At 45.9% G+C, this 23,841-nt stretch overlaps 2 protein-coding genes across 8 annotated transcripts in view; one reads left to right on the forward strand and one right to left on the reverse strand.

Annotated features, from left to right (window-relative positions):
• LOC142566054 (uncharacterized) overlaps window positions 1–6,912 on the forward strand; it is a 114,923-nt gene extending 108,011 nt beyond the window's left edge. The window contains exons 2-3 of the mRNA XM_075676783.1: window positions 4,243–4,407; window positions 6,795–6,912. Coding sequence (XP_075532898.1) covers window positions 4,243–4,407; window positions 6,795–6,905 — 276 coding nt within the window. The 3' untranslated portion in view covers window positions 6,906–6,912. The remainder of the gene's footprint in view (window positions 1–4,242; window positions 4,408–6,794) is intronic.
• Window positions 1–19,865, reverse strand: part of LOC142566053 (uncharacterized protein ZK1073.1) — a 434,522-nt gene extending 414,657 nt beyond the window's left edge. For 5 of the 7 annotated variants that reach the window (XM_075676780.1, XM_075676778.1, XM_075676779.1 and 2 more), the window contains exon 1: window positions 19,708–19,865. In XM_075676780.1, coding sequence (XP_075532895.1) covers window positions 19,708–19,746 — 39 coding nt within the window. In that variant the 5' untranslated portion in view covers window positions 19,747–19,865. The remainder of the gene's footprint in view (window positions 1–19,707) is intronic. The other 2 variants (XM_075676782.1, XM_075676781.1) reach the window with 1 other exon arrangement.
• Window positions 19,866–23,841: the final 3,976 nt, after the last annotated feature.

Here is a 23,841-nt window from a genome sequence, read left to right on the forward strand (position 1 = left end):
ATCAATGGGATTGCGTGCCATGTTTGTATAATAATATATTTTCTTCTTTTCTTGCCTGCCCTGATTGTTTGCTTGCTTTTTGATCGAAGATGAGCCGATTTCTGTATAAATGTGTGTCGCCGTACGTCACAGTGTTGCTCTGTATGCTCGGAGGTCAGGACTCCTCAAGCTGTTTTTACAGCTTTTTGCCTGTCCTCCTCGCAACATTTCTTGGTTGCGAATAAATTTCAATTAAATTCACTTCCATATATTCCCATTCAATTGCCCTGATCAGCTACACGCCTCAACCGCCAGTATTACTAACCCTTACTCATTCCTTGAAGACTTTCTTTCCATTTGATTTTTTCTTGCCTTAGCATTTTGTTTTATTTTTCTCGTGTGCGTATACGTGCATAGCGCTATGACCTATATGTCACCCTATTGTCATTCCAGGTACCTTATGACAACCTGCTGTCGCCTCTTATTTTATTTTGTTAGCTTGTCTGATTTTCTGTGTTACAGCCATTTCACCTTTCGGAGCAGGCCAGGGCACAGGCAAAACGCGCAGCAGCAAGCACTTTTGGCGCAGGGTATAATGCAAGTGTGCTTATCATATACCATGCACATTTTAACTAATATAGACGATATGTTGTGGAGACGGCTTTGCGCGAGGCTTAGCCTGCAAGCGCGGACAGGAAAAGACGCGACGCTCCTTGACACCGCGACGTACAAGGGCGCTACGTCCGGCTTCGTCGATTCGGCGCAGAGAAGGCACCACAGACAAATCGTCAACGCGTGTTTATTATTATTAACCCAGAGTGCAACGCAGTGTGATAGTTACGGCTTGTGTGCAAAGGCTCACCGCAAGACCGACCAGTACGCACGCCTGCACTGAACATAACACGCAATATACTCATGTCATGCCATGCATATGAGGGACCTTTCGAATAGGGGCCGCAATTGTTTTGTAGCCACAAGAATAAATACAATAACGTCAGCGCCACTGCTCACGCGCGAGATGAAAACAGGGTTTTGCATTGCGTCAACGACTATTTCACACAATACCGCAGCGACCCAAGCTGGGCGCAAAGCTTTTGCGCCATCAAACCTGCCGTCACCCATCGAAGTGGCGGCTCTAGGCGTGTATCACATTCGACTTCATTGACTAATGCCATTTCTAACTATGTACCATCTGCGATTTTAATCGCAGCGGCTCTTTTCCACAGCCCCCCACTACCCATAAATATCGAAAAAGCGCAACTGCAGTCTCGGAAAGCGACATCCCCTTTCGGCAAACTCCGTGATACCACGCACATAGTTGAGAAACCCTATGAACGGGCCTCTGCTTCCTTCTATGATGATAATGATGATGACAGCGTGCTGTTGGCTTTGGTTTCAGGTTTGCTAGCTGTGAAGCATCGATGGAAGGAGTGATTCGCTCTGATGCATGCTTCGGCGCAGGATCGGCGCAATTTTCCGCTCAAATGCCGTTTTGGCGCAGGATAGCGCAAAGCCCTGCTCCCGGCGCAGTTTGGCGTCACTGGCGCAGCTGTTCCACCCCTGGTGTTATGTAAATGCTCAAATTTGTAAGTGGTCTTTCTGTGCCCTTCACCTGTACAATGCTGTAAAGACTTGATGGTGCCATAAATAAATAAACTCTGCAGGTGGAGCCGCTTCCAACAACTCACGCACTCTGGGATCGCGTACCACCCGAGCGCCGCAACAACTCGGGTGCGACGAGGAGCCAACCACATGTGAACTAATTATGAATATGCCTGTCCTCAATGTATCAGGCTCGAAAAGCTGCAATTATGGCTCTTAGAGAGACGGCCGTCGGCAACCATAGCGATTTGGCTTGAATTTGACTCAGCAGGTCAATACACTAAAGCCCCTTAAACTTCGTAAAGTACTGCCACGCTTTGAAGAATACTGCCTCCTCCTCGCGCGCTCTCGTCGAGGCCGACGCCGCGTCGCTATTGGCCTAATAGGATCACGTGGGCCCTGGCGCCGTGCATCAGCGCCATTTTTGCTCGAGAAGCGTCTACGGAGAGGCGAGGAGCGCATATTCGGGCCCTTTGCTGCGCTCGAGCAGTGTAGGCGGCGCCACGGTCGAGGAGGGAGCGTGAAACAGGAGAAACGAGGAGCAGTGAAGGCGGAGGAGGAGAGTGTTACTACTTTACGAAGTTTAAGGGGCTTTACAATACACATGACACTGGCGCTTCTCTTGCTAAATATTTAGACTCCAGGCACTCCTTTCCCTTGCAATAAAGTTGCGCGTTCTTTGAAGCGAAAGCTTTTGCTAACCACGTCGAGCCGAGTTTCGCCGTCGCCAGCAATTAGACCTTTGGTCGCAGCTGCGCCGTACCGTAGCCTTGGCAACTCATCACGTGACTCGCCGCGCCGAGCTCTGCCATCGCCGGCTTGACGCATGCGCTCTCCGTAGGAGGGTCGCCGCCTGACCGCGTGACTCGCTGCGCGCCTGGCTAAGAGGAGTGCCGCGCTCCTCTTAAGGCCCAACCACACGCAGCACGAGATACGCGTCTCGCTACGCGTACACGTAAGCGTACGCGTCTGCGTGCGCGTACGTAGGTGATGAAGTGAAGGGCGGCCAGCCACACGATACGCGCACACGTGCGCGCTTCGCTGCGCGTAGCACAAGGCTGTCAGACCAGCGATGGCGGAAACGTTCGTCTTTGGTTTGAGAAAAGTTTATCCTTAATATCATTATGGCCAGCCATATTTATTTAATTTATCAATGTTAGAGCTAGTACATTGTTTTTAAGTTGATAAATGCACGCCGTTTTTATTTACACATCCTTATGACAAGAAAAACTACATCAATGATCAACATCACGCGCGATAGCGTCTGCTTGCCCACGACTGCAGCTGACATCCGCGCGCGACCACAAACGACGTTGCTGTCGAGCTGTTGCTTAGCCGCTTGCTTCGCCGGCATAGGCGTTCTCTTCCCGCAATGTACCACAAGAGAAAGAAGCTTTTGCAGCGGCTGCTCTTGCAAAGGCGGCGGGAGCGCAGAAAGCGTCTGCGGCGACGTTGGAGGGTCCGGCCAGTCTTTCAACTGCGTAAAGAAGACGGACTTTACGGCTGTAACTTCTTTCGATGATCTACAGTGGTAGAACTAGGAGCCAGTGTTTGGACATGTGGACTTATCTTCGTCGGGACAGCAATTACTTGTCAGCGTTTTTTAAGCGCGCGCATATAGGAGACAAAGCGAAAGGGTTAAAGAAGCAATGCGGGGATCGTACTCGCAGCGCGCGAACGCCCAATTCGCAGAACAGCATCGCGTCGTCGGTACAAGGTTCGTCCAGGTTGACAGCACCGATCGAAACGATAACGTGACGTACGCGAACAGAGGGAACGACAAGAGCAGGGTGTAGTTCGGAAAGCGCGAAAGCATAGGCGAAGATCGGACTGATTAGCCGCCGGAAGCACACAGATCGTACATTGGATACGTGGTGACGACACCTCACGACGATTCAACAGCCGTCTGCCTAACCCGTGTATGCAGTACAACATACCGTCACTAATTCTTTAGCTTCAGAAGGGAAGAAGCAGTTGATTCTATTTAACAGACGATCTGTAATACTAATTTGGGGCTTCCTTCATTATTAACAGTAGACCATACTGTTTATACAGATCTTGTGTAGCATCCTCTTGCACAAAATTTGTAAGGATTAAGTTTTGCAATACATTTTCTGCTATTCGATATTTTATTTGATATCCAGCTTATTTTTTTCTTCATTTCATTCGATATTCTATTCTAAATCTACTTTTCGGTATTAGCACACCCCTACAAAAAGTTAAGGACTGCTAGTTATATTTGTGCCATTAGTATAGCGCATAGATTCAAGAACACCTTTTTGCACGTGTTGGTTGTCGTATATGAATCTTGTGGATGAGATACAATTTCCTATATTTTCTGTCTCTCAGAAGTGTGACTGCAGAATATGAAGTGTAATGTAATTAAATTGTGACCTGACAGGTTTAAATGCTGTGCAACTAATTTCGGAAATTTCTTGGCAGTGGCCGCACGATTTTTCTTTAATATACCGTTGACTGGCTCTCCTGTTTTGCCGACACACTGTTTGCATTCAAGCATATAAACAAAGCAGGGGGTAAAGTTAATCATGGCTAGGGGCTATGCGTGTGTGTCAGTGAAAAGTGTACAGCTCCCGGTACCTGCAAGTGTATGCAGGCAGGGTACGGTCCTTCTGCCAGGTAATAATGCACAATTTTTTACAGATGCAACGGATGCGTCAGGATGGCCACGGATTTTTCTACAAGTTCTTTCGCAAGACACCACAGCTCTTTGACAAGCTATTGAGCTTTGTCGCAGAGGACCTCACACGGCAGCACCACATTCGAGAAACCCCTGGAGCCTGGAGAACTACTTGCGGTAGCATTGAGGTTTGTAAAGGATAGTTGCCCCTAGAGTAATAATGTGCGATTGCAGGAATAAAGAAGAACACTGTTTCTTTGTTATTTAATGTATCATTTATTTTATTTACACAATACTGCCCGCCGCCTTTTGGCAGCCAAATCACGAAGGGGTCACAAAACATTGAAGCACAACAAAGGAAAGAATAAAATGACTGACAATGAGCGTGCATAAGAAATACTAATACATAATCTAGTTCATTATACACAACTAAATATTTATTAACTCATAAACAAATAAAAAAATGGGACTCAAAATGCTCATACAAAACGAGAAATAGTAATGAAGGTACTGACAATGCGCATGAAAGGAAATACCAGAAAAAAAGATCACATGATCACAGAGACAAAGTTTCAACTTAGTGCATCACCAGTGTAGCAGTTATCGCTAACTATGGCTAGCAGTTAGCTAACAAAAAATGCCATCGAATGGGATCACACAAAAGCTACCTCAGTGCTTTTGACCTTGCGCAACCTGTGAAACATGCTTTGAGGAATGATTGTACATGTATTATTAAATAAAGGTAGTAGCTAACCTACACAAATGAATTTTGATCGTATGTCACTCAAAAAGGGCCCCCACAGCCATGCAGATCATTGTCAAGAAAAGTCATGACATCATAATTAGTATGCAAACAATTGAGACATGGGTACTAATTTTTTTCAACTTGCATTCAAGCTACTTGGCATTCGGGCAAGACGTGTGGGGATTGAGGCGGCTAGACTCTGCAGTGGTGTGTAAGTCGTATAGTGGCGATCGTGCCTGCAAATTATTAAACAACTGCAGAACAGCGCGACAGCCGCAGAAATTCCTTACATTTTTTTTCGGCTTAAGAATTTTTTTAAAGCTCACATGCTGTTCACGGCCCCCGTCAGGTAGCCCTGCTTCCTGCCAGAGAAGCAGGGTCATACGTATACATGTCTTATTTACGCACCGTCTTCAGTGTCACTGATTACGTACAAAGACTTTGGCCAAACATCCAATGCAGAACATGCAAAACCAACTCTGGAACTGAGCCATGGAACACCAAAAAAAATGCAAGGAATGTGGCTTGTGGATGATAGTTGTGGGAGAGGTAGAGGTTGTCTATGTTGGCAGTGAACCTTGCCTCCTGGCTATGTGATGGCAAGACTTTTCCCTTTCTGCTACCTCTTGTAATAATAATAAAACAATTTGAAGAATACTTGAGCTGCTAGAACGCCCCAACAGGCTTTACAACTTGCAGGATATAACCAAAATTTTCAAAGGGGGCTGGTTGAAGGTTCATTACATTTCTTTTTATTTATAGGCATGTACAGGCATCGCTAGATGCATGCACAAACTCCATATGCACAGGTGGTGAACTCAAAAAGGTTCATTGCTGCAAGACAGTATGAATGAGCAAAGACAGATGAAAGCGATAAACACTTGTCTTGCAACAACAAACCTTTAGTTGCAAGTCAGTGCTTCTTTCTCTATCGTAGGTGTGTTGCTAAAACATGTTCACACATCTCTACAGCAGCAATGGCCAACCAACCAGGCGCACAGATAGCAACTTTATGAAATTCTTGAATAATACCGCACAAAAATATGGATACAACACAATGTAAAATGAACAAAAGAGAAGAGCTGAGGGGCTTTGATATGTCAACAACAGACAAGGAAACGTATAGAAAGCATAAAGGAAAATAACTCGTTTTATTTGTAATGTCGACATCACAAGGAGAAGGGAAATGAAAGTGGACAAAATATAACTTGCCACTGGTGGGAGCTAAACCCAAAACCAATTGAGCTGGAGGCTATTCCACCATCTATTTTTTAGAATGTTCATGTGTACTAGATTAGGCTCTTCGAGTGCTCTTGCACGAGTAACACTGGGTAACGCAACCAGCGTGAGATCTAGTACATGCACATACAGGCTCAAGAAAGTTTGCAGAGTGATAGCCATTGCTGCAGCTCTACTGGTGAAGCAATGCAAGCAGAATTCAAAGGTTGTGGGTTCGTCTCCCATCAATGGGAGGTTACCTTTTCATATACTTTCATTTTCCTCCTTATTTCTCCATTTCGATATAAAATAATTAAATTCATCAATGATTTCCTTTTGTTTCGTTATCTCTTGGCTTTATTATACAAAAAGTATACATTAAAACATTAATCTTTGAATTACTTTACTACTTGCATTAATTTAATATTCATATCGAGATGCGTATCCTCACTGACCTCTGTCATGTGTTTGAGCAGAGAGACGGCAAAAGTTTGAGGTCATCCAGTGGTTTGCATCTTTTGATTGCACTTGAAACATTGCCTAATTCCTCTAATATTACCTGACTCTCATCTTTCTTTTTCCTTTTCCTCACTCTCGACATTGCTTCGGAAGCAATGCTTCCCAACGTATCCAGCCTGCGACTGCCTGCTGAAGCCAGCGATGCTTGTGACTGCGGCCTGCTGTGGTGTGCCTGAGAAGCCTCAGGAACCAGAACTTCTGTAAACGTCGGTGATTAAAGAGATTCCAAAATGTCCTGAGACTCCACAGACTCATGCGACACCGAAGACAGAGTCGATGCTGGCGCTTCTGACTCTTCACTTGATGGTGATGGCACTTCAAGTGTTGCCAGATCGAAAAACTGGCACATTTTTTGTTAAGATGTCTGCAGCACTTCCCTCCTCACTCGATGGGGGCACTGGTGGAAGGTTGGCGGACACCCTGCATGTGAGCGTAGTAAGGTTTGCACACACTGCCAATGTGTAAATAATGGCCAGTCTGAATGCAAAAATATATGAAGGCTCAAATCAGTCCACATTTGTTTTAATGTGTGATTTTATTAGAGAACACCGAAGCTCTGAGTCAGTTTTGTAGGGACAAAAGTGGCTTGCCTGCACAACCAGAATGAACAGGTTCTGCATGCGCTAAAGTGTAGCTTTTGTATCTTTTTCTGTTTTTGCTTGCGATGCATTTAAGCAGTTCTTATGAGATCTGCATGCCTAAAGCCTAGTGATAACTTCTACTCAAAAAAGTGCATGATATTTTTAATGTTTCAGTTTTGAAATAATTAGCAGCAAGCATTCTACTACATTTAATCAGTTAAACCACCTAATATATTTCATGTTGAACGACCTACGCTTGCACTTTCTAAACATAGAGTAGTAGTATTGTTAGGTCTTGCTTTAGCACAAGGCTCTCTCCTGTTCTAGTTTTTCTACGCGAAACGTTCTTGGCTTGTAACTTTGTTTTCCTTTCACTTGTTTGTAAACTTCATCTCATTCTAAATTGTTTTTCTTAACTGAATGTACGTCTAAACACAGTGTGAAGCTGTGTACGTAGTAGTCAGTGCATTTGTTGTTTGTATTTAGGAAGTTACATAAAATAATGTTTGTCATCTTGCCATCTGCGTTGTAAAGGGTGTTTTGGCCCAGTAAAGCTGATCTTAGCTAGCAAACCCTTCCAGAAGGTTTCTTAAAGCCAAGCTTTTTTTGCCTCTTCTCTGGACTTTCCCACCACTGCTCCTACTGTCTTGCCAAATAGCTCTTACTGAATGCCTCATACTGATGTTAATGTAGTCATTGAACCATTGTCATCCCAGCTGACTACTGGCTACTGTCTTGCACGAGTGACCAGTACCGGACGTAATGCAAATACCAATTATAATAATGTAACTAGGTCGTGGTTTTGGCCTGTAAAATTTCATTAATCATTTTTTGCACAGTGTGAATGTGTTTAACTGGATCATCTAGTCTTTCCTTGGAAATTTTGCTAAGCAGGAACAGCGTTCTCCACAAACATTGTGAAAGCTTCGCTTAAACCAGTAACTACAGCACCTCGGATCTGCAGAATAACCGCAGGCTGATAATTAGGTAAGGACACTGCTGAGCAGACACAAAAATAATTATCAATTACACAGCTGACAATGTCGTCAGTACTATGTTGCATTTATTCCTACAGCATGATGACACTGAATGAATCCCTAAGCAAGCTAGGTAATATTTGAGGGTCTGTGATGAAGCACCGATTTGCACACTGCTGGCAAGCAGCAAAATGCAAAATTAAAGCTGTTCATTGCGGTGACCAAGACACACGTGAATATAGCAACATTCAATACTCGGTTAAATACTGGCCATTGACTTGCATGCTGCCTTCTAGGATCAGTACACAGAATCAAAAGAAACTACTTGCATCTTTTGTGTTTTGTTTTTGTGTGTGCATCATGCAAGCCCTTTTCTTTTTATTCGTCCTGCTAATTTGTATGTGATATTCTCTGTACTTCTGTTTTATGCTTTATTGTTAGGTTTCTGTGTGCTATTTTACTTGTTATATGGTACCTGTATTTCTGCTTTCTCTGCTCCCCACTGCAAAGCCAAACTGGATTTGTGGGTACCTAAATAAATAAACATACAAAGCTATCCTTGTACTGCTTGTATGTCCCCTTACCAGATCACATTTAACGAAATATGCGATAATCGGAGCAGCGATTCCGCACAAATATTTTATCGCCAATTAGACAAACCTGAATATAATGCACACTGTGCGTCGATTTACTTGTGTAAGCACAATTTTGAGTCGATTCCCATAGGTGCGGTGCATATTTCCAGCTATAATACAAGCATACGGCATCTCCGGTCAACGTAGTAAAGGAAAGCACTAGAATGCCGTGTTTCATTTTTCACACGCCGGTTAAGATGGAAACTTCAAGATCACTTGCGGTCTACACTCCATTGTGTAGCGCAGGAACATCATCTGGTCGAAAAACAGCCAGGTGACATCGTCCTGAACGTCGTCTGGCACGGCGCGGCTATTTTCTTTCTGAAATGTCTTCCCAGGCGCCGAAATTTATTCCCCAAGGACTTCCATCACTTCTGCTGCGCTGTGATAACGTCATCTGCACAGATGAAACGCGTTTTCGACATCTGCGAGTGGGCTGATGAGAGAGGCAGCTTATACCAGTGCCGCACAGCTAGGCTTTCGATCGCGATCGAGCGCGATCAAATTTCTCGATCACTATCGGTTCTACGCAGATTGCGCAGTACAGGCAATCGTGACCACAAAATCCGATCCCGATCGGGCTCGATCGCGATTGAAACTGCTCCGGTATGACGCCCGTATAAAATTCCGAGCACTCACCTGTTCGGCATCGTTGGGCATGACGATCCACGACCACCTCGTCATGTGCTTGTTCTTGTGGCGCTTGTGTTTCGCCTGCTACCAAAGCGCAGGTCGAGCCTCAACGCACACGATCAGCGCTTCGTTGTTGATCGCCTCCATAGCCTCGGTGGTCTATCGACACGAATCCAGCAGCGACTCCCGGCGTCTCCGCACGATTCTGCAACTTCAACAACGTTTCCGAACCGCCGGAAGTGTACATGGGGCCCACGTGACGTCGGTGCACAAGCTGCCACTTCCGTCGCGTACGCTCAAAATGACGCCCAAGATCAAGACCTCCTTGACGCGCGCGTTTCCTACGCGTCTGCCCTCTCTAGACGCGTAGGACAGGCGCGTACGGCCTGGCAGACGCGTGGCGCGTAGCCAGGCGTGCACGATTCACCGCGTATGGTTGGGCCTTTAGTGTTAGAGAATCAGATGTCGTGGTATTCAATGAAGACAGCGAACAGACAGTGGAGATACAGGGCCAGAAAATACCTCGCGTAACAGAATATAAATACCTTAGTATATGGATAAACGAGGGCAATAGATATATGGAAACACAGGAAAAAACAATAACAGTGAAGGGGAAGAGAAATGCAGCCATAATGAAGCACAGAGCGCTATGGGGATACAATAGGTACAAGGTCCTCCGAGGTATGTGGAAAGGTGTAATGGTTCCAGGACTTACTTTTGGAAATGCGGTTGTTTGCTTTAAATCAGGGGTACAATCAGGACTCGATGGGAAACAAATGTGAGTGGGTGGCCTCGCATTGGGCGCTCACGGGAAGACTACAAATGAAGCTGTGCAGTGTGATATGGGTTGAACTAGTTTTGAAGTGAGGAAAGCTCGCAGTAAAATTGAGTATGAAGAACGCCCGAGGAATATGGAAGAAAGTAAATGGGTTGGGAGTGTGTTGAGGTATCTGTACAGGAAAAACATTGATTCACAGTGGAGGATAAGAACTAGGAAGCCTACCAGCGAGTATGTGGCCTGTAGGGTGGGCAACATGGCAACAAAGACGGTCAAGTCTAAAGCCAGAGGGGCTGAAATAATCTCATGGGTGGCGGCAATGGAGAGGACACCTGCCATGAGTAACTACTGAAGAGGAAAAAAATGAAATCAGGAAAGAAACAATTTATGATAATTCAAGAGGAAGCTCATTACTTTTCGAAGCGATATCGGGATGCCTTAGAATACGCACCTATAAAGCGAGATATAAGAAGGAACAAAAAGCATGTGCTTGCTGCGGTAAAGCTAGGGAAACTGTGGTGCATATTTTATTAGAATGTGAAGACGTCTACCCAGTGGTCGATTTAGGCAACACTGGCCTCCATGAAGCCCTTGGGTTCAGCGGGAGCAGTGGAAAAGTAAACATGTCCGCAATAGGCATTAGAAGAGGCGATTGGAGGATTGGTGGACGAAAAGTAGGGAAACGACAAAAACTGAGGCGTACAAAAGCACAGTTAGCAATAGGGGATGAGAAAATTTGGGTGTGGGAGTTCAGAATGTTTACTTTTCTTATTGTTTAAATTAGGTAGGACATTAGGCGGTACAATACCAAGAGCTTGGCGACACAACCAACCGCCCCGTTCCAAAGGGGACGCTAATAACATCCATCCAGCGCGAGCTTGGCCATGGCCGGGCGGCCTTCTCTGTGCGTTACGCGGGAGGCTTCAGCCGTCGTCGCCAAGCGGCGTCTGACCACCCCGCGGATACCGCGCAGCGTGCTGCTTCACTGGAGAAGGAATGCAACACGCACCGCACCGTCGAGATCCATTTAGCGACCGCGTTCGCACCCTGTCCGTTTGTGCTTCAACGCTGCGCATGTTCGCGGTGTCTTCGAGGTGTCTCTTTGCAAGTCTAGCACTTGCGCTTTCCCAGTGGCACAAGAGTAGTCGCACAGTCGAACGATGCCTGTCTACCGAAGCCTAATCAAAGTCATGTCCAGCCACCGACCTAGACACAGCCGTCATGCCTCGCTTTAAGGATGATTGTATACCTACGCATAATAATAGCTAAATCAAAGGTGAACCAAGTGAAACCAAGACTAACCAGGCTAAACCAAGCTTTCGCTTTGTATGTCCACGGTTGCTGAGCTAAGCCGCAGGCAAATTTTTTTTGCAAGTTACTTTCATCCTGCGCAGTCTTTCCACTACAAAAAATTGTTTCGCCCGCAATACCCGAGTTCAAAACACTCGCTTTGCAACTGCACAAGAATTTTTGACAGCGTAGTGGGACGCAATGCTTAAGTTATACAAAAACAAATGTACTCTAAAGCATCCGCTTATTGGAGAATGAAGGACCCCCGTGGCGGTCAAAACACGGTGAATGCATTTTTGGTGGTCGAAAGAGCTTCATCTTTACGTGATTGAGAGATGCGTGCCTTCTTGCTTTATAAAATGCTGCGTGGGAGAGTTTGCAAAAGACATAATTCAGGCGCTATTTATTATGTTCACGTGGTTCTCTACAGCCTAGTTTCGACTGTGCACTTCGCGTTATAGCCGCTTGAACATACGCGAAGAAAGCAAGTGAATGAAGCTTCTACAAGGCAAAAAGCAACTGTGTGTTATTTCAACTCAAGAACTGCTGTCCGTATCGATTGCCCTGATGACTTGGCTGGGGCGAGCGTGGTCCTTGCGTTGTCCCAATTGTGGCGCTTTCGAGGGCGCTGGGAGAGCTGTTTGTTACAGACACGAGCGAGGACCGAGCACTGCTAGTCCTTGGAATCCGGAGAGTAAGGTTCCTGGATGTTGCACCAGTGAAGAATCGAAAGGACGCTGAGCAGCGGGCAGAGGTGGCACGAATTTCGGCCCCTAGGCAGTGTTTCCACGTTATTGTCGCCGGTATGCGTATTCATGCACCCGGCGTAATAATCGACTACAGTCTCGGCAGTTTAGGGCTGCCGAAAGCAACTATAGACAGGCACTTTTTTTACCCCTGGCGCGGGCTTCTTGCTCCTCAAAAGTTGCGTAGCATTCAAGGGTTTGCCGAGTGTACGTCCTCGAGTCCGTGTCATCGTGGTATATAAGCCAACATTTGGCCAAGGGTGCGGTATATTTGCACGATCCCCCGATGTGGTCAGGGACCCAAAGCGGGCTTCGTCGTAGACATTTATAGCAATGATCCTTGTGGCTTGTTGAATGCGACAATTAAGGTTGCCCCAGTAGCGCCAATTATACGTCGGAGGTTGTTCAGCAATAGTCCTCGGGAGATGGTGGACACACTAAAACGTTCTCGAATGCGGAACGCGGGTGTGAACTTGGAGTGGTGGTAACTGCATGGAGCAGCCAATGCTGCTCACTGGGTCAGGGCAGGGGCGCTTAGCGAAGGTGGCAGGGTAGGTCCGGTCATGAACGGTTATTCTTGCCGTGCAGATTCCAGTCGGTGTTATTAGGTGTCCTCCAGCTTTGAGGGCCATGCCATGCAGTCTTTCTTCAGCTTGGAGGCGAATAAGCCATTGATGATCGAGCAGTCGGCTCCAGTGTCTGCAAGCGCGGTAACTTCGGGGCCGTCGGGAAGCACGTCGAGGTAGGTGGTTATTTGTCTTCCGATGCGGTTAGATCTTGGCATCGGGCCACAGCTGCGTCGCGTTGACCTGTGGCTGGTACGTGGCTTCGTCCGGTCCTTTTTCGTCGGCGTATTCTTGGTGTCCAGGCTTCGTCGACATGGATCTTGAAGCGTCATCGTCAGTGGTAGAGTTCGTCATTTCGTCACTACCCCACACCTACACCAAATCTCACGTGGAAGTGACGGCAAAGAACACAGTAGCAATATTGTGAATGACAAAACTAACTTTTATTGGGCGAACCTCTGCCCACAACAGCAAGCTACTCTTAAAGTGCAACGATACCGGCGAACACAGTGGGCGATCGTAGAAAGTCTGATCTGTCGGTCAAGCGCGTCGGTTTTTTATACACGAGTCATCAAAGTTTCCAGAGTAATAGGTGGTTCCCGTGTGTCTTCCCGAAAGTTCTACACAATTCGCGCCGCACATGCAATTAGATTACACAAGCTTCAGTGACGACAGAACCATCGATATCACTCGAGAAACTTCCGACACATGCGGGCGCATCTCGTGCTGCGCGAGAACATTTGTTAGACGGTGGAAAGCGCTTTCTCGAAAAAGATCAACACGTACACGTGTCAATATAGGATGCTGATATTGCGCCACCTGGCTTTTTGAATGTCCCTTGCGACAGGAAACATGGAAGAGGTGGCGGTGTTGTTATAATTAACTTCTCTTTGCTCCACGGCCCTAATGATATAATGTCTGTATGGTCCCAAGCTACCTTTCCTAAATGCAATGTAATTATTTGTGTAATGTACTGCTCCCATAGACCACTGTCGAACTTTTGTATTTTTTTAAACGTGTTTCTGCATACCCCTTGCGAGCTTACGGCGTCGTAGGCACACCGGTAATCCTGACGCAACTGCTCAGTTCCAGACCACAAATTCAACTGAAAACTAATGCGACAAAGAAGTTTTCCTACACCATTAATTTGTTAAATATAATAGCATCAGATCCTGAGAAATCTTGCGGCCTGATTCCACTTGCCCAAACTTAATCTAATACGGTTCCATAGATTATACATGCACTAACGATTCGAGCATAATTTCTACGACTTTCAACAATCACTTTCATTCAGCATTTTCGGCAGAGAACTTCCCACATTCCTCATTTTTTACAGTACGTTGAAGTGTTGCATTATTGAAATTAATATATCACCGCAAGGCGTCTTAAATTTGGTTCTTAGCTTAGATTCTAAAAAGTGCTGTGGTTCTGATGAACTTGCCAATTCCATTCGTGTTTGGAATGCGTTTTGGTCTAGCAGGCTCCACCCAATGATCTTTGAGAAATACTTTACTAACTTTATCTGCTTCTTGAACCTGTAAAGTAGCGAAAGTCATTTCATTGAATAAGTGTTCGAGTAAACACGATCTTTCCAGCTACTGGCAAATTTCTTTAGCCTCTTTTCTACAGGCAAATTTCTTTAGCCTGTAGCCGGCGTCTAGAGCACGCAATCTATAAACATATTATTGACTCCTTTGTAGCTAACAACATTTCATCTGCCTGTTAACATGGTTTTCGTATAGTACTGAATACTATCACTCAAGTCATGACGCCTGCGAATCTCTCATTTAAGTTTTCAAATTGTCGCCACGTATATTACTGCACTTTTGAAAGGCTTTTAAAATGGCTTTTCACACAAAATCATTTAATGCAGTGGATCGCATTTAAATAACCCGACAATTCGGAATTGGATATACCGCTTTCTACTCATGGTTCAAAATATGTCTGTTTCAGTCCTGGGAAATCACCTATCGCCGATGCTACGTCTGGAGTTTCGCAAGGTTCGGCATTGGGCACACTTCTTTTCTTGCTGTATATGAATAATTTACCCAAACATGCTTCAGCAAAACTTCTACTATACGTTGACGACTGCGTCATTATTCAGGCCATTACCTGCAATGAGGATCACCTTTCTTTTAGTACCTCCGGTGAACGTTTTTATTCTTCGTGCGATGCTTCGCAAATGGGCAATAATTTCAATAAAACAGTTCTGTCTTTTTCAACACGTATTTCACATTCATCTTTCACTTACTCATATAATGGTTCTTCGCAGCAAAAAGTATCTGAAGTACCTGGATGTTCTATTTACGCACAATTAGTCATGGTCTATAAATATTCATTTCACCTGTACTAAAGCACTTTTTCGTCTCGCTGATTTGCAAGGCATGCTTCATTCAGCTCCTAAGGCCGCCAGTTATAAGACCCTAGTGCGCGCTATCCTAGAATATGGCTCGGTAATGTGGAATCCCTATTTAAAATCTTGAAGTGAGAATGGGCTCAGAAGAAAGCCACTCCTTTTACTTGCCAGCGTGGCGATCGTGATTTGAAACCTGTCTCCCTTGAATCGCACTACCCTTCATGCACCTGTGCAGGTTGGATGTCGTACATTTTTTTACAATACTCAGCGCTGCTCGCCATTACAATATGTCAAGCTTTCGTATCTTTCTTCCACTAGAACTTGTCACTATCTCAATATTGCACCGATTTATGCTAAAACCGACAGATTTAAGCATAGCCTCCTCCCTCATGGTATCGAATGTTGGAACAGGCTACCTGGTGATGTGGAGTCTTCCACACCGAAGCAATTTGAAGCTGCTATTGACAGGCTGCTGGCATTTTCATTAGGTTTTTGAATGCGTATTTTGCAATGCGTGTTTTTAGCACACTCCTGCGATAACCCTTCCTAGGATTGCAGTATATGTACAAATAAAAAATAAATGTTATAAGACGACGACGCAGCAAGAGGTGGTCAAGTCATACAGTCGTTATAGCATCGTCATTTCAGAATTATCATTGCCCCATCTTTGTACAGGGTCGTCACGCAATCGTTGTCATACCGTCGTCGTTACACTATTGTCATCAGTTGCTAGATTTGAACACCTTCACAGATCTCTCGAGATCGGGAGGGAAAGTGCAGACCTTGTACCGTAGATAACGCTTGAAAAATTCGCGTTACACACTCGTAACAGTCATATCGGTTTGTTTGCAAAACAATGTGCATCGACGTCACCGAAGACCGTATCGACAATGATACACTCTCAGACAAAGGTGCACCCTTTGGGTTGTATATGTGCCACACAACAATAATCGTCATCTGCCTTGCTTGCGTTTCCTTTCTTGAAAACGCCGCACCCACTACTTTCCTGTCGGGAATGCTATGTCATGCTTATAATGCGTATGCCGTTCGTTACTGAGAAGCAGCGGGCTCGCAGCGTTAAAGAAAGGAAATGCGGACAAGACAGATGACGTTTATTGTTGTGTGGAAAGGTACGACCCAAAGGGCGTAATCTTGTTTTAGAGTGTAGAGTGCAGACTGACACGCGTTGCTGGCCGCGTTTACACTGAGAAGTCGGAATGACCGGGTGTGCACCGAGTCTTCATTCATTCACGGATATTGGTGATTGCCAGGCCGGGCAGAAGTCGGCAGAAGCGACGAGCATGATGCGGTTGTCGATTGATTTTGCAGCGAGTTTTGTGGTGCAGTCGCAGAAAAGGCGCTTCTGACAAACAAGCAGACAGGCAATTTCGATCTTGACAGAGTCTGGTCGGGATCAAGCTTGATCAAACTCGTACTATTACAGGATTATCCACTAGGCGCTAGCTCGCGGATAGGGGGCAATCGCGATAAAAAAAGTATTTTATACCCATCAGGCTCGACCGCGATGAAAATTGTCTGTGTCCCACCGGCATTACATGCCGCGTATATGGTCACTTCTAATCTTAATGTGAAAATGATTTTGGAAAGCGACCCCACATAATATAAAATTAAGGCCAGGTGTCGCAAGCAGCGTAATCATTACAAGGCGCACGTTAAGTCAAAAAAGAGGAAGCAAGACGATAGCGCCTGGTAGTTTTGGAACCTGAGCACTTGTTTTTTAAATGAGCATCAGGTACAACATTTTACACGCACCAGCACTGGACCAATAGCCGAGGATAGTATTGGGTCCATCTCAAAATTATCTTTCAATTGCAGCAGGAGGAAAGAGACAAAACTCACTTCAATAAAATTATTCGCAACAATTTTCGAGAACAATTTGAATATACTTGTATACTGTAACTTACAAATTCCCTTCTCAAACCCATGACGTCTTAAGGTCCAGACTAGGTCGGCGTTTACAGTGAATGCCACTCACGAGCAGCAGCCGAGTATTGCGGCGATTCGCCGAGGCCAGGACCAATGAGGAACGTGAATGGGCGTCTCCGCTGCATGTGCTCTGCCACCGAGGCGCCTGCTTTGTGCACCATTTCACAGCTGACGCCACCAAGAAGGCTGATAACAATGGTCACCACATAAATAACACGCTTCGCTGAGCGAAAATACGATGTGTGCACAAGAACTGCCTTGAGGCATAGGGCGGGCTACAATTTTAGTACAACCGCAAGACACCATATGCTGAAATTTGTTGTAATGAAATTCACTTATTTGGTTACGCTGCTATAGCAGTTCCTTGAACGGACCGTTGCTTAGAATTCGATCACGTGGCGTCTTTACTGTTGCCTTCTTGCGTTACGTTGCAAAGCCAGTGGCACTGATTCGTCAACTTCTAGTACAAGTTAGAACAACTCAGACATACTAAACATGTCGCGTGGGTCACTTATACATCAGAAACAGAATAGGACGAACGCGATTATAGAAAGCGCGCACAACGCACCCTTTAAAAAGCGTCCCCTTCTAGGTACCAGGTAAAATAGGCCCCAAGTGGCGGCTTCCCGTAGTTGGAGCTTTCACCAATTTGGGCACAACTGCCGTGATAATATTTTACTTCTCGGTATTGCGAAACAAGATTTTTCCGGAGTGGCGGTTCGCGCGAGTTTATTCCATGACCTGGCGCATCTCAGAACGTAGTCCAAGGAAGAAGACAGACAGCAAAGCCGTACACTAGCTTGAATAACAAGCGAAACAACGACGGAGCCCATTACACTGTGCCCAATAGGTGGGCAAGCCCGATAAGGCTCGCCTGTTACCTTTCATGTGGCAGCAGGTCTCAAGCGCAATTTACAAAAACCGAAAACTTCTTTCCACACATTCGACAAAACTATTCCATTATGCGCCAATGACTATTTTAATTTAACCCTTTAACAATATTACTCTTTACTCATAGCGAGTGTTACGGTCGAAGTATTGCTCGGATTACATGCTAAACGAGTGTTGTTTGTTTAATGCACGGGAATGTATAAAGGGAAGGACTACAGTATGAGCTCGTGTCGCATAGCATAGAACCCAATTTCATTTATCACAACTAAGCTTTAAAAGGAAGCTCTGGTTGAGGACCGACTGCAACTTCCCCATTCGTATACACGTAAACTGCAGAAATAATTACCTTGGGCAACCACTGAATAGAAAGGAATTAAATATGAGCAATAAATGAATGGTATATACTAATATTCGGAAGATGAATGTTTCCTTAGGCTGCAAAGAAAATAGCAAATACTAAAATGAAGTCCAATGCTAGCAACTTCTCGTGCAAAAAAGGCAAAAATCTCGAATGCGCAAATTGCACCATCGTCTAAAGTGGACAAAGTTGTGCGAGATGTCATTGTGTGCATTCTTAGTGTGCGCTGTGTACGGGTTCTATGCGCGATATTTTATCGATTATCTCGTAACTGTGAATTCTCACATAAGCTTAGTCCAGAAAGAATATAGCTTATGGCGCTTCCTGGAGCCAATATTTGTGCATTCTTTACTACTGGATAGATTTCCCTACAATACAAAGAAGCACAGAGCGCCTAGAAAGTATGATGTGCGCAAGAATTCTTAGTCCTCATCAAAAATGAGGCTGAAGGTTAAAACGAATATTTATAGAATATACATTTGGCAATCTCTACACGAACAAATTCCTAGGAAAAGTAGACAATCTGTTGTCAGAAGGTGAGCGAAAAGTATCCAAAGAGGAGGAAAAAAAGACAAGCGAGAGCAGGCAAGTGCATAACAACAACAACGCGGGAGCAGAGGCTTTCTCAGAGGAGCTCTCATTTCAAAGCGGGCTACTTGGTTCATATGAGCCCCCTCTCGGGGGTGCTCAACAAGGGAAGAAAAACGCAGTTCTTGTTGCACAATAGGCGAGCATCCGTGGTCGCCCGAATAACGTTGCATCATCGATTCGTGTTTACAAATGCTATTAATGACAAGACAAAAACATGCGAAAAAATAGAACGCATCGTGGCAGTCTGGGAGACTGTCTCTGTGCTGCAAGTACGGAGCAAGCTAATTCTGACGAAGCAACGGTGTCGCCTTAAATTTTGGCGTCGTTGGATGCGCTGAAACGGGACCAGTCAGAGAAACCAAGAGAAAAAAAATGGCCGCGCCGAATGGAGCCGGCGGGAAGGGCGTCGGGGCGTCCGTTCGCCATTCCCGCCTGCAGCGTGTCCAATGCTGTGGTAAGCGAGAGCTTGCCCCGCATCCTCGCAACACTGAGCAGTCAAGTGCAGCGTGTATCAATAGCGAGCCCGCACGCTTGTGTTGCTTAGGGCGACGTTCGTAGAGAATACAAGAGCTTGGACCAAACGAGTGGCCGCGCGCAAACAGACAAGGAGGCGCCAGGGGCTCCTGGTCTGTTCTCCAAGTAAAGAAGGGTTCGCACCTGCGTCGTCTCTTCGGGGGCCGGGCTGGCGGCGGACATACTTTCTCGTAGCTGCAGGCCGCTCGACCGAACTCCGCGTCGGGGTGCCGCGTCGCGGGAGAGGGTGCGCCACGAGCTGCAGGCACGCTGCTCGCCAGAGCTGCTCTGCCGCCGCCCGTTCGGCGGGCACAGACCGCGGCTCCGGCTGGCGGACGCGCGGCGCATCCCGGCCCCTTCTCTCTCGCGCCGCCCTATCTGGCTGTTCGCCGCCTGCGCGAGAGGTCTTTCGGAAATGCTTTGAAACGACGTTGTGCAGTTAGTCTCCCGTTTCGCTTGCCGTATTGTATATTGCATAAGCGGTGATCACGGGAGATTCCGGGGCTCGAACCCGCTCCGGAGTTGTCCGGAAAGAGCAGTGTGCCCCCCCCCCCCCCGCAGACACACACCTACAATGTCATTACCACAGTTTCATCGCCCACGTCATTTGAGGTCTCTTTTGACTTACCTCGACCCTTTCACTTGAAATTTTGTTGTTGCTAATAGTTTCCTGCATCATTGTTGGCGCGGACGTGGACGGCTTTTAATTCGTACTTTCGCTTTACTTCTGCAAATCCTGACAAGGAGGACAAGCTCATTAGAAGCACTAGCGGCGGCTGCCTCATACTTATTTTCTCACTTCTGCATTGTTTTAATTTTCCATTGTATACACCAAGCACGTACACAATATGTTTAAATATACACACAGGAAAAGTTTGTTGAATGTTTAAACAAAGTTTGAAATATACAGGTAGCCAATTAAAATTTACTTCTACAGGTATGGATAGCCTATGCCGAGAGAAAGAATATGTTGCTGGTCGCTCACCTCGCTTCAAATTGCCTTACGTGCTTTTTCGACCATAAAAAAAATGCAGACGTCCGTGACCCGACCAGCAGATTCTTTTATCAGCGGCGTGCGAAATGCACGCGAATGATATGTGCCTCACCATTGCTTCTATTTTCGGTAAGCAATGTAAATGACTCATGAAACCAGAACAGTTCTAATAATTTACAACATTTATTAGGGATGGAAACATCGTCACTTGCACGCAGAGGTCATAAATCTATACAGGGTGTCCCAGTTAAGTATCGTGCACCCAGATTTACAAAAGAACAGCAGTCGCATTACTCCAAGAAAACCTAGTGCATATTGTTTCCGGTACAGTGAAGTAGCTGCCAGTAATTTTTTCATGACCGAGATGTAGTTAGGTACTCGTACTTTATCTAGCTCGAGACGTACTATGCTAATTATCAAAGTGTCAATGCGGTATTTGTAGACACAGCCAAGAGACCTCTACTTGCGGTATTTTGAGCGACATACGAACTGCGAACTAATTTTTTCCGACCGATAAATAAACCTTGCGAAATATGAAAGGGCGCACCATAAAGCAGGGCCCTAGAACGAGTTCCTCTGGGTTGGCCAGAACGAAATAAGGAAATAAATAAAAGTATCGTGATGAAGTTAGTTCCTTATCTGACGCGCCCCGGCCGAAGTAACACGTCGTGTTTGGAAACAAGTTGTGATAGTTGTTGTCCTTAGCGTAGATGAAGTGCACGGATGGTCTTTCTTCCGACTCCACACCACAGAAGACCGGTCACCACAGAAGCGAATTGACAATGTGAGTGAAAATGTTTAAATGTGCGTTATGTGTCGTCCCAGTCGCCATGTCGTTCTCTAATGAGCAGAAGGAAAACATGGTGCTTGTCTGCAAAGGCAACAAGAGGCACACATCATTCATGGAAGTGTGCTGGTCGACCAGACGCCTCACCAGAAATGATGAAAACCTGAGCCAACCGTGCCTACGCACGGATGCTTTACCATTTATGGCCACAAGCCCTGACGCTTGCGCGCGGGACGTGGCCGCCCAGGTACCAATTTCAAGCCATCAGTTTGGAGGATTCTAAATGACCCATACTACCTTACGCTGCACCAATGCTTGGAAGATAGGGGCCTGCATAATCGTCTAGATTTCTGGAATTCGGTTCTCGCAAAAGCTAGTGAGTCACCTGGCTTTTTGAGGAACAACATGTGCACAGATGACGCCAATGTTTGCAGAAACGGCCCGATAAGTTAGCACAGTACACACTATTGGAGTTACTCCAATCCACACTCGGCACCAGTACCAGTGGTCGTTCAATGTGTGGTTCGGAATTTACGCCGGTGCTATAACCGGTCCCATCTTCTTCAGTCACACATTGACTGAACAGCGTTACGTGGACGAAATCCTTGAACGAGTAGTGGATTAGTTTCCAGGCGAAGTCCCGCTGTCACGTCTTCAACTTCTTTGGTATCAGCAAGACGGGGCGCCAGCACGCAGCAGCAGCCGAGCATGTAATTGGCTCAATGCTACTTTTCATGTGCGATATATTGGAAAACACGGCCCTTTAAATTTGCCGGCTAGGTCACCTAACCTCTCTCGACGCGATTTCTTTCTTTGGGGTTATGTGGAAGATATTATTTACATGATCGAGACGGATGGCAGATGAGTTCAAGACAAGGATAACGGATGTCCGCCGTAAAATTCCAGCGTTGGTCACCAAGAAAGCCACAGAAGATGTGATAAAGCGGAATCAGTGCTGCGTAGCTGCAGAAGGCGCCCTATTCGAACATGTCCTCTAGGCAACAGCTGGTGTCGAAAGCCGCTTATGAATTCATAGGTAATAAGAGCACACTGAAAGCTGATGGTTTTAAATGCGTAAGCGTTTCTATCCTTACCCAGCGGAAAAACCATCCCTCCGCCTGTGCCCTGATCGCTTTCAACACAGCGCCCGCAGCAGCGAGCGAACTCACCTGCGTGCTGCTTCTCGCTTGAACGCCAACGAAGCGGCGAGAACACAGCGCCCACGGAGCTCGCAGCACGTGCCGCCCTCGGCCGCTTCCGCAGACACGGGCCGCACCGCCGCGCCACACGTAGGCTCTGCCGGAGAACGCTTGATCACGGTTCATAATGGTTCAGTGCACCTAATAAATGTTGCCTATATTTTCTTCATTTGCTACATTTACCTGGTCCTTTCACCCACGTCCGCATCCGCTTCTACATTGCTTCTATCGAATCTTCTATGCCGTCTCGTGCAGGTCTTACTTGACATTTTGGTGTTGCTACCACGCTTCTCCGTTTCACGGTTCTTTCGCGGCCGTTCTCGCAGTTATACGAAAGACACCAACATGCCGCCACGAAACACCACGTCACTATTACGAAATGCTTAGGCATCATTCAGATAAATCGCAGAGAACAGTCTGCGTGCGTATTATTTTCTTCTTTTTTTGTGCAGGCGTCTCAATTGCCAATTCGGCTCATTTAGAAGTGGTACACTTACTTTCTTCAACGCATCGGTTTTCCCTTTTTTTCTACACGTGAGTCGTTTCCCGTTCTGTTCATATCGCTTTTATTTTTTGCCACGAACATGTTTTTGCAGCACGTATACACTCTAAATAAAACCGTGAAGCAATTTCTGGCACGAAATATAGCTGTGCGCGCACTTTTTCGATGCGGCGCGAGAAGAGCCTATTCCAATGCTTTTCGCGTTTCGTGCGTGGTTAGAGCGGGGCTTCGGCCGCGTTATCAAGGGCTTTCGTTATCAATAGTATCAGTCGGCCTTGAGAGACGGATGGTAAATGAGAGGAAGGAAAAGCTGCGAAGCCGCAAAACCTGCTGTTGGTTCTCCTTCCGTATACCATTATCAAGGTGATGCGCTGTGTCTTCGGGTTTGCCACAGGCAATGCAGTTCCTTTAAATCAGCGTATTTTAGGGCGCTTCTTAATGGATGTGGGTGGGAGCGCAGTCAGGTGGTATTTTTCATATTTCTTAATGTTTCTTTGCCAGTCGGAAAGAAATTGTACCCAATTAGTACGTTGCCGAAAACACCGTAGTAAGGTGTCATTTGCGGGAGCCTACAAACTCCTCATTGACACCTAAATAATTAGGACAGTACTTATCGAGTTATATAATTTATTGCAATTAACGAATTAAATCTCAGTAACGAAAAAATTACTGACTGCTACTTCATTGCACTTGAAATAACATATATGCACCAGGTTTTTCTAGAGTAACCCAACTGGTCTTTCTTTAAGTCTTGGTACGTGATAGTTGGGGCACCCCGTATAATTCACTCAATAAG

The sequence above is a fragment of the Dermacentor variabilis genome, unplaced genomic scaffold (genome assembly GCF_050947875.1).
Source record: "Dermacentor variabilis isolate Ectoservices unplaced genomic scaffold, ASM5094787v1 scaffold_12, whole genome shotgun sequence".
NCBI lineage: Eukaryota > Metazoa > Arthropoda > Arachnida > Ixodida > Ixodidae > Dermacentor > Dermacentor variabilis.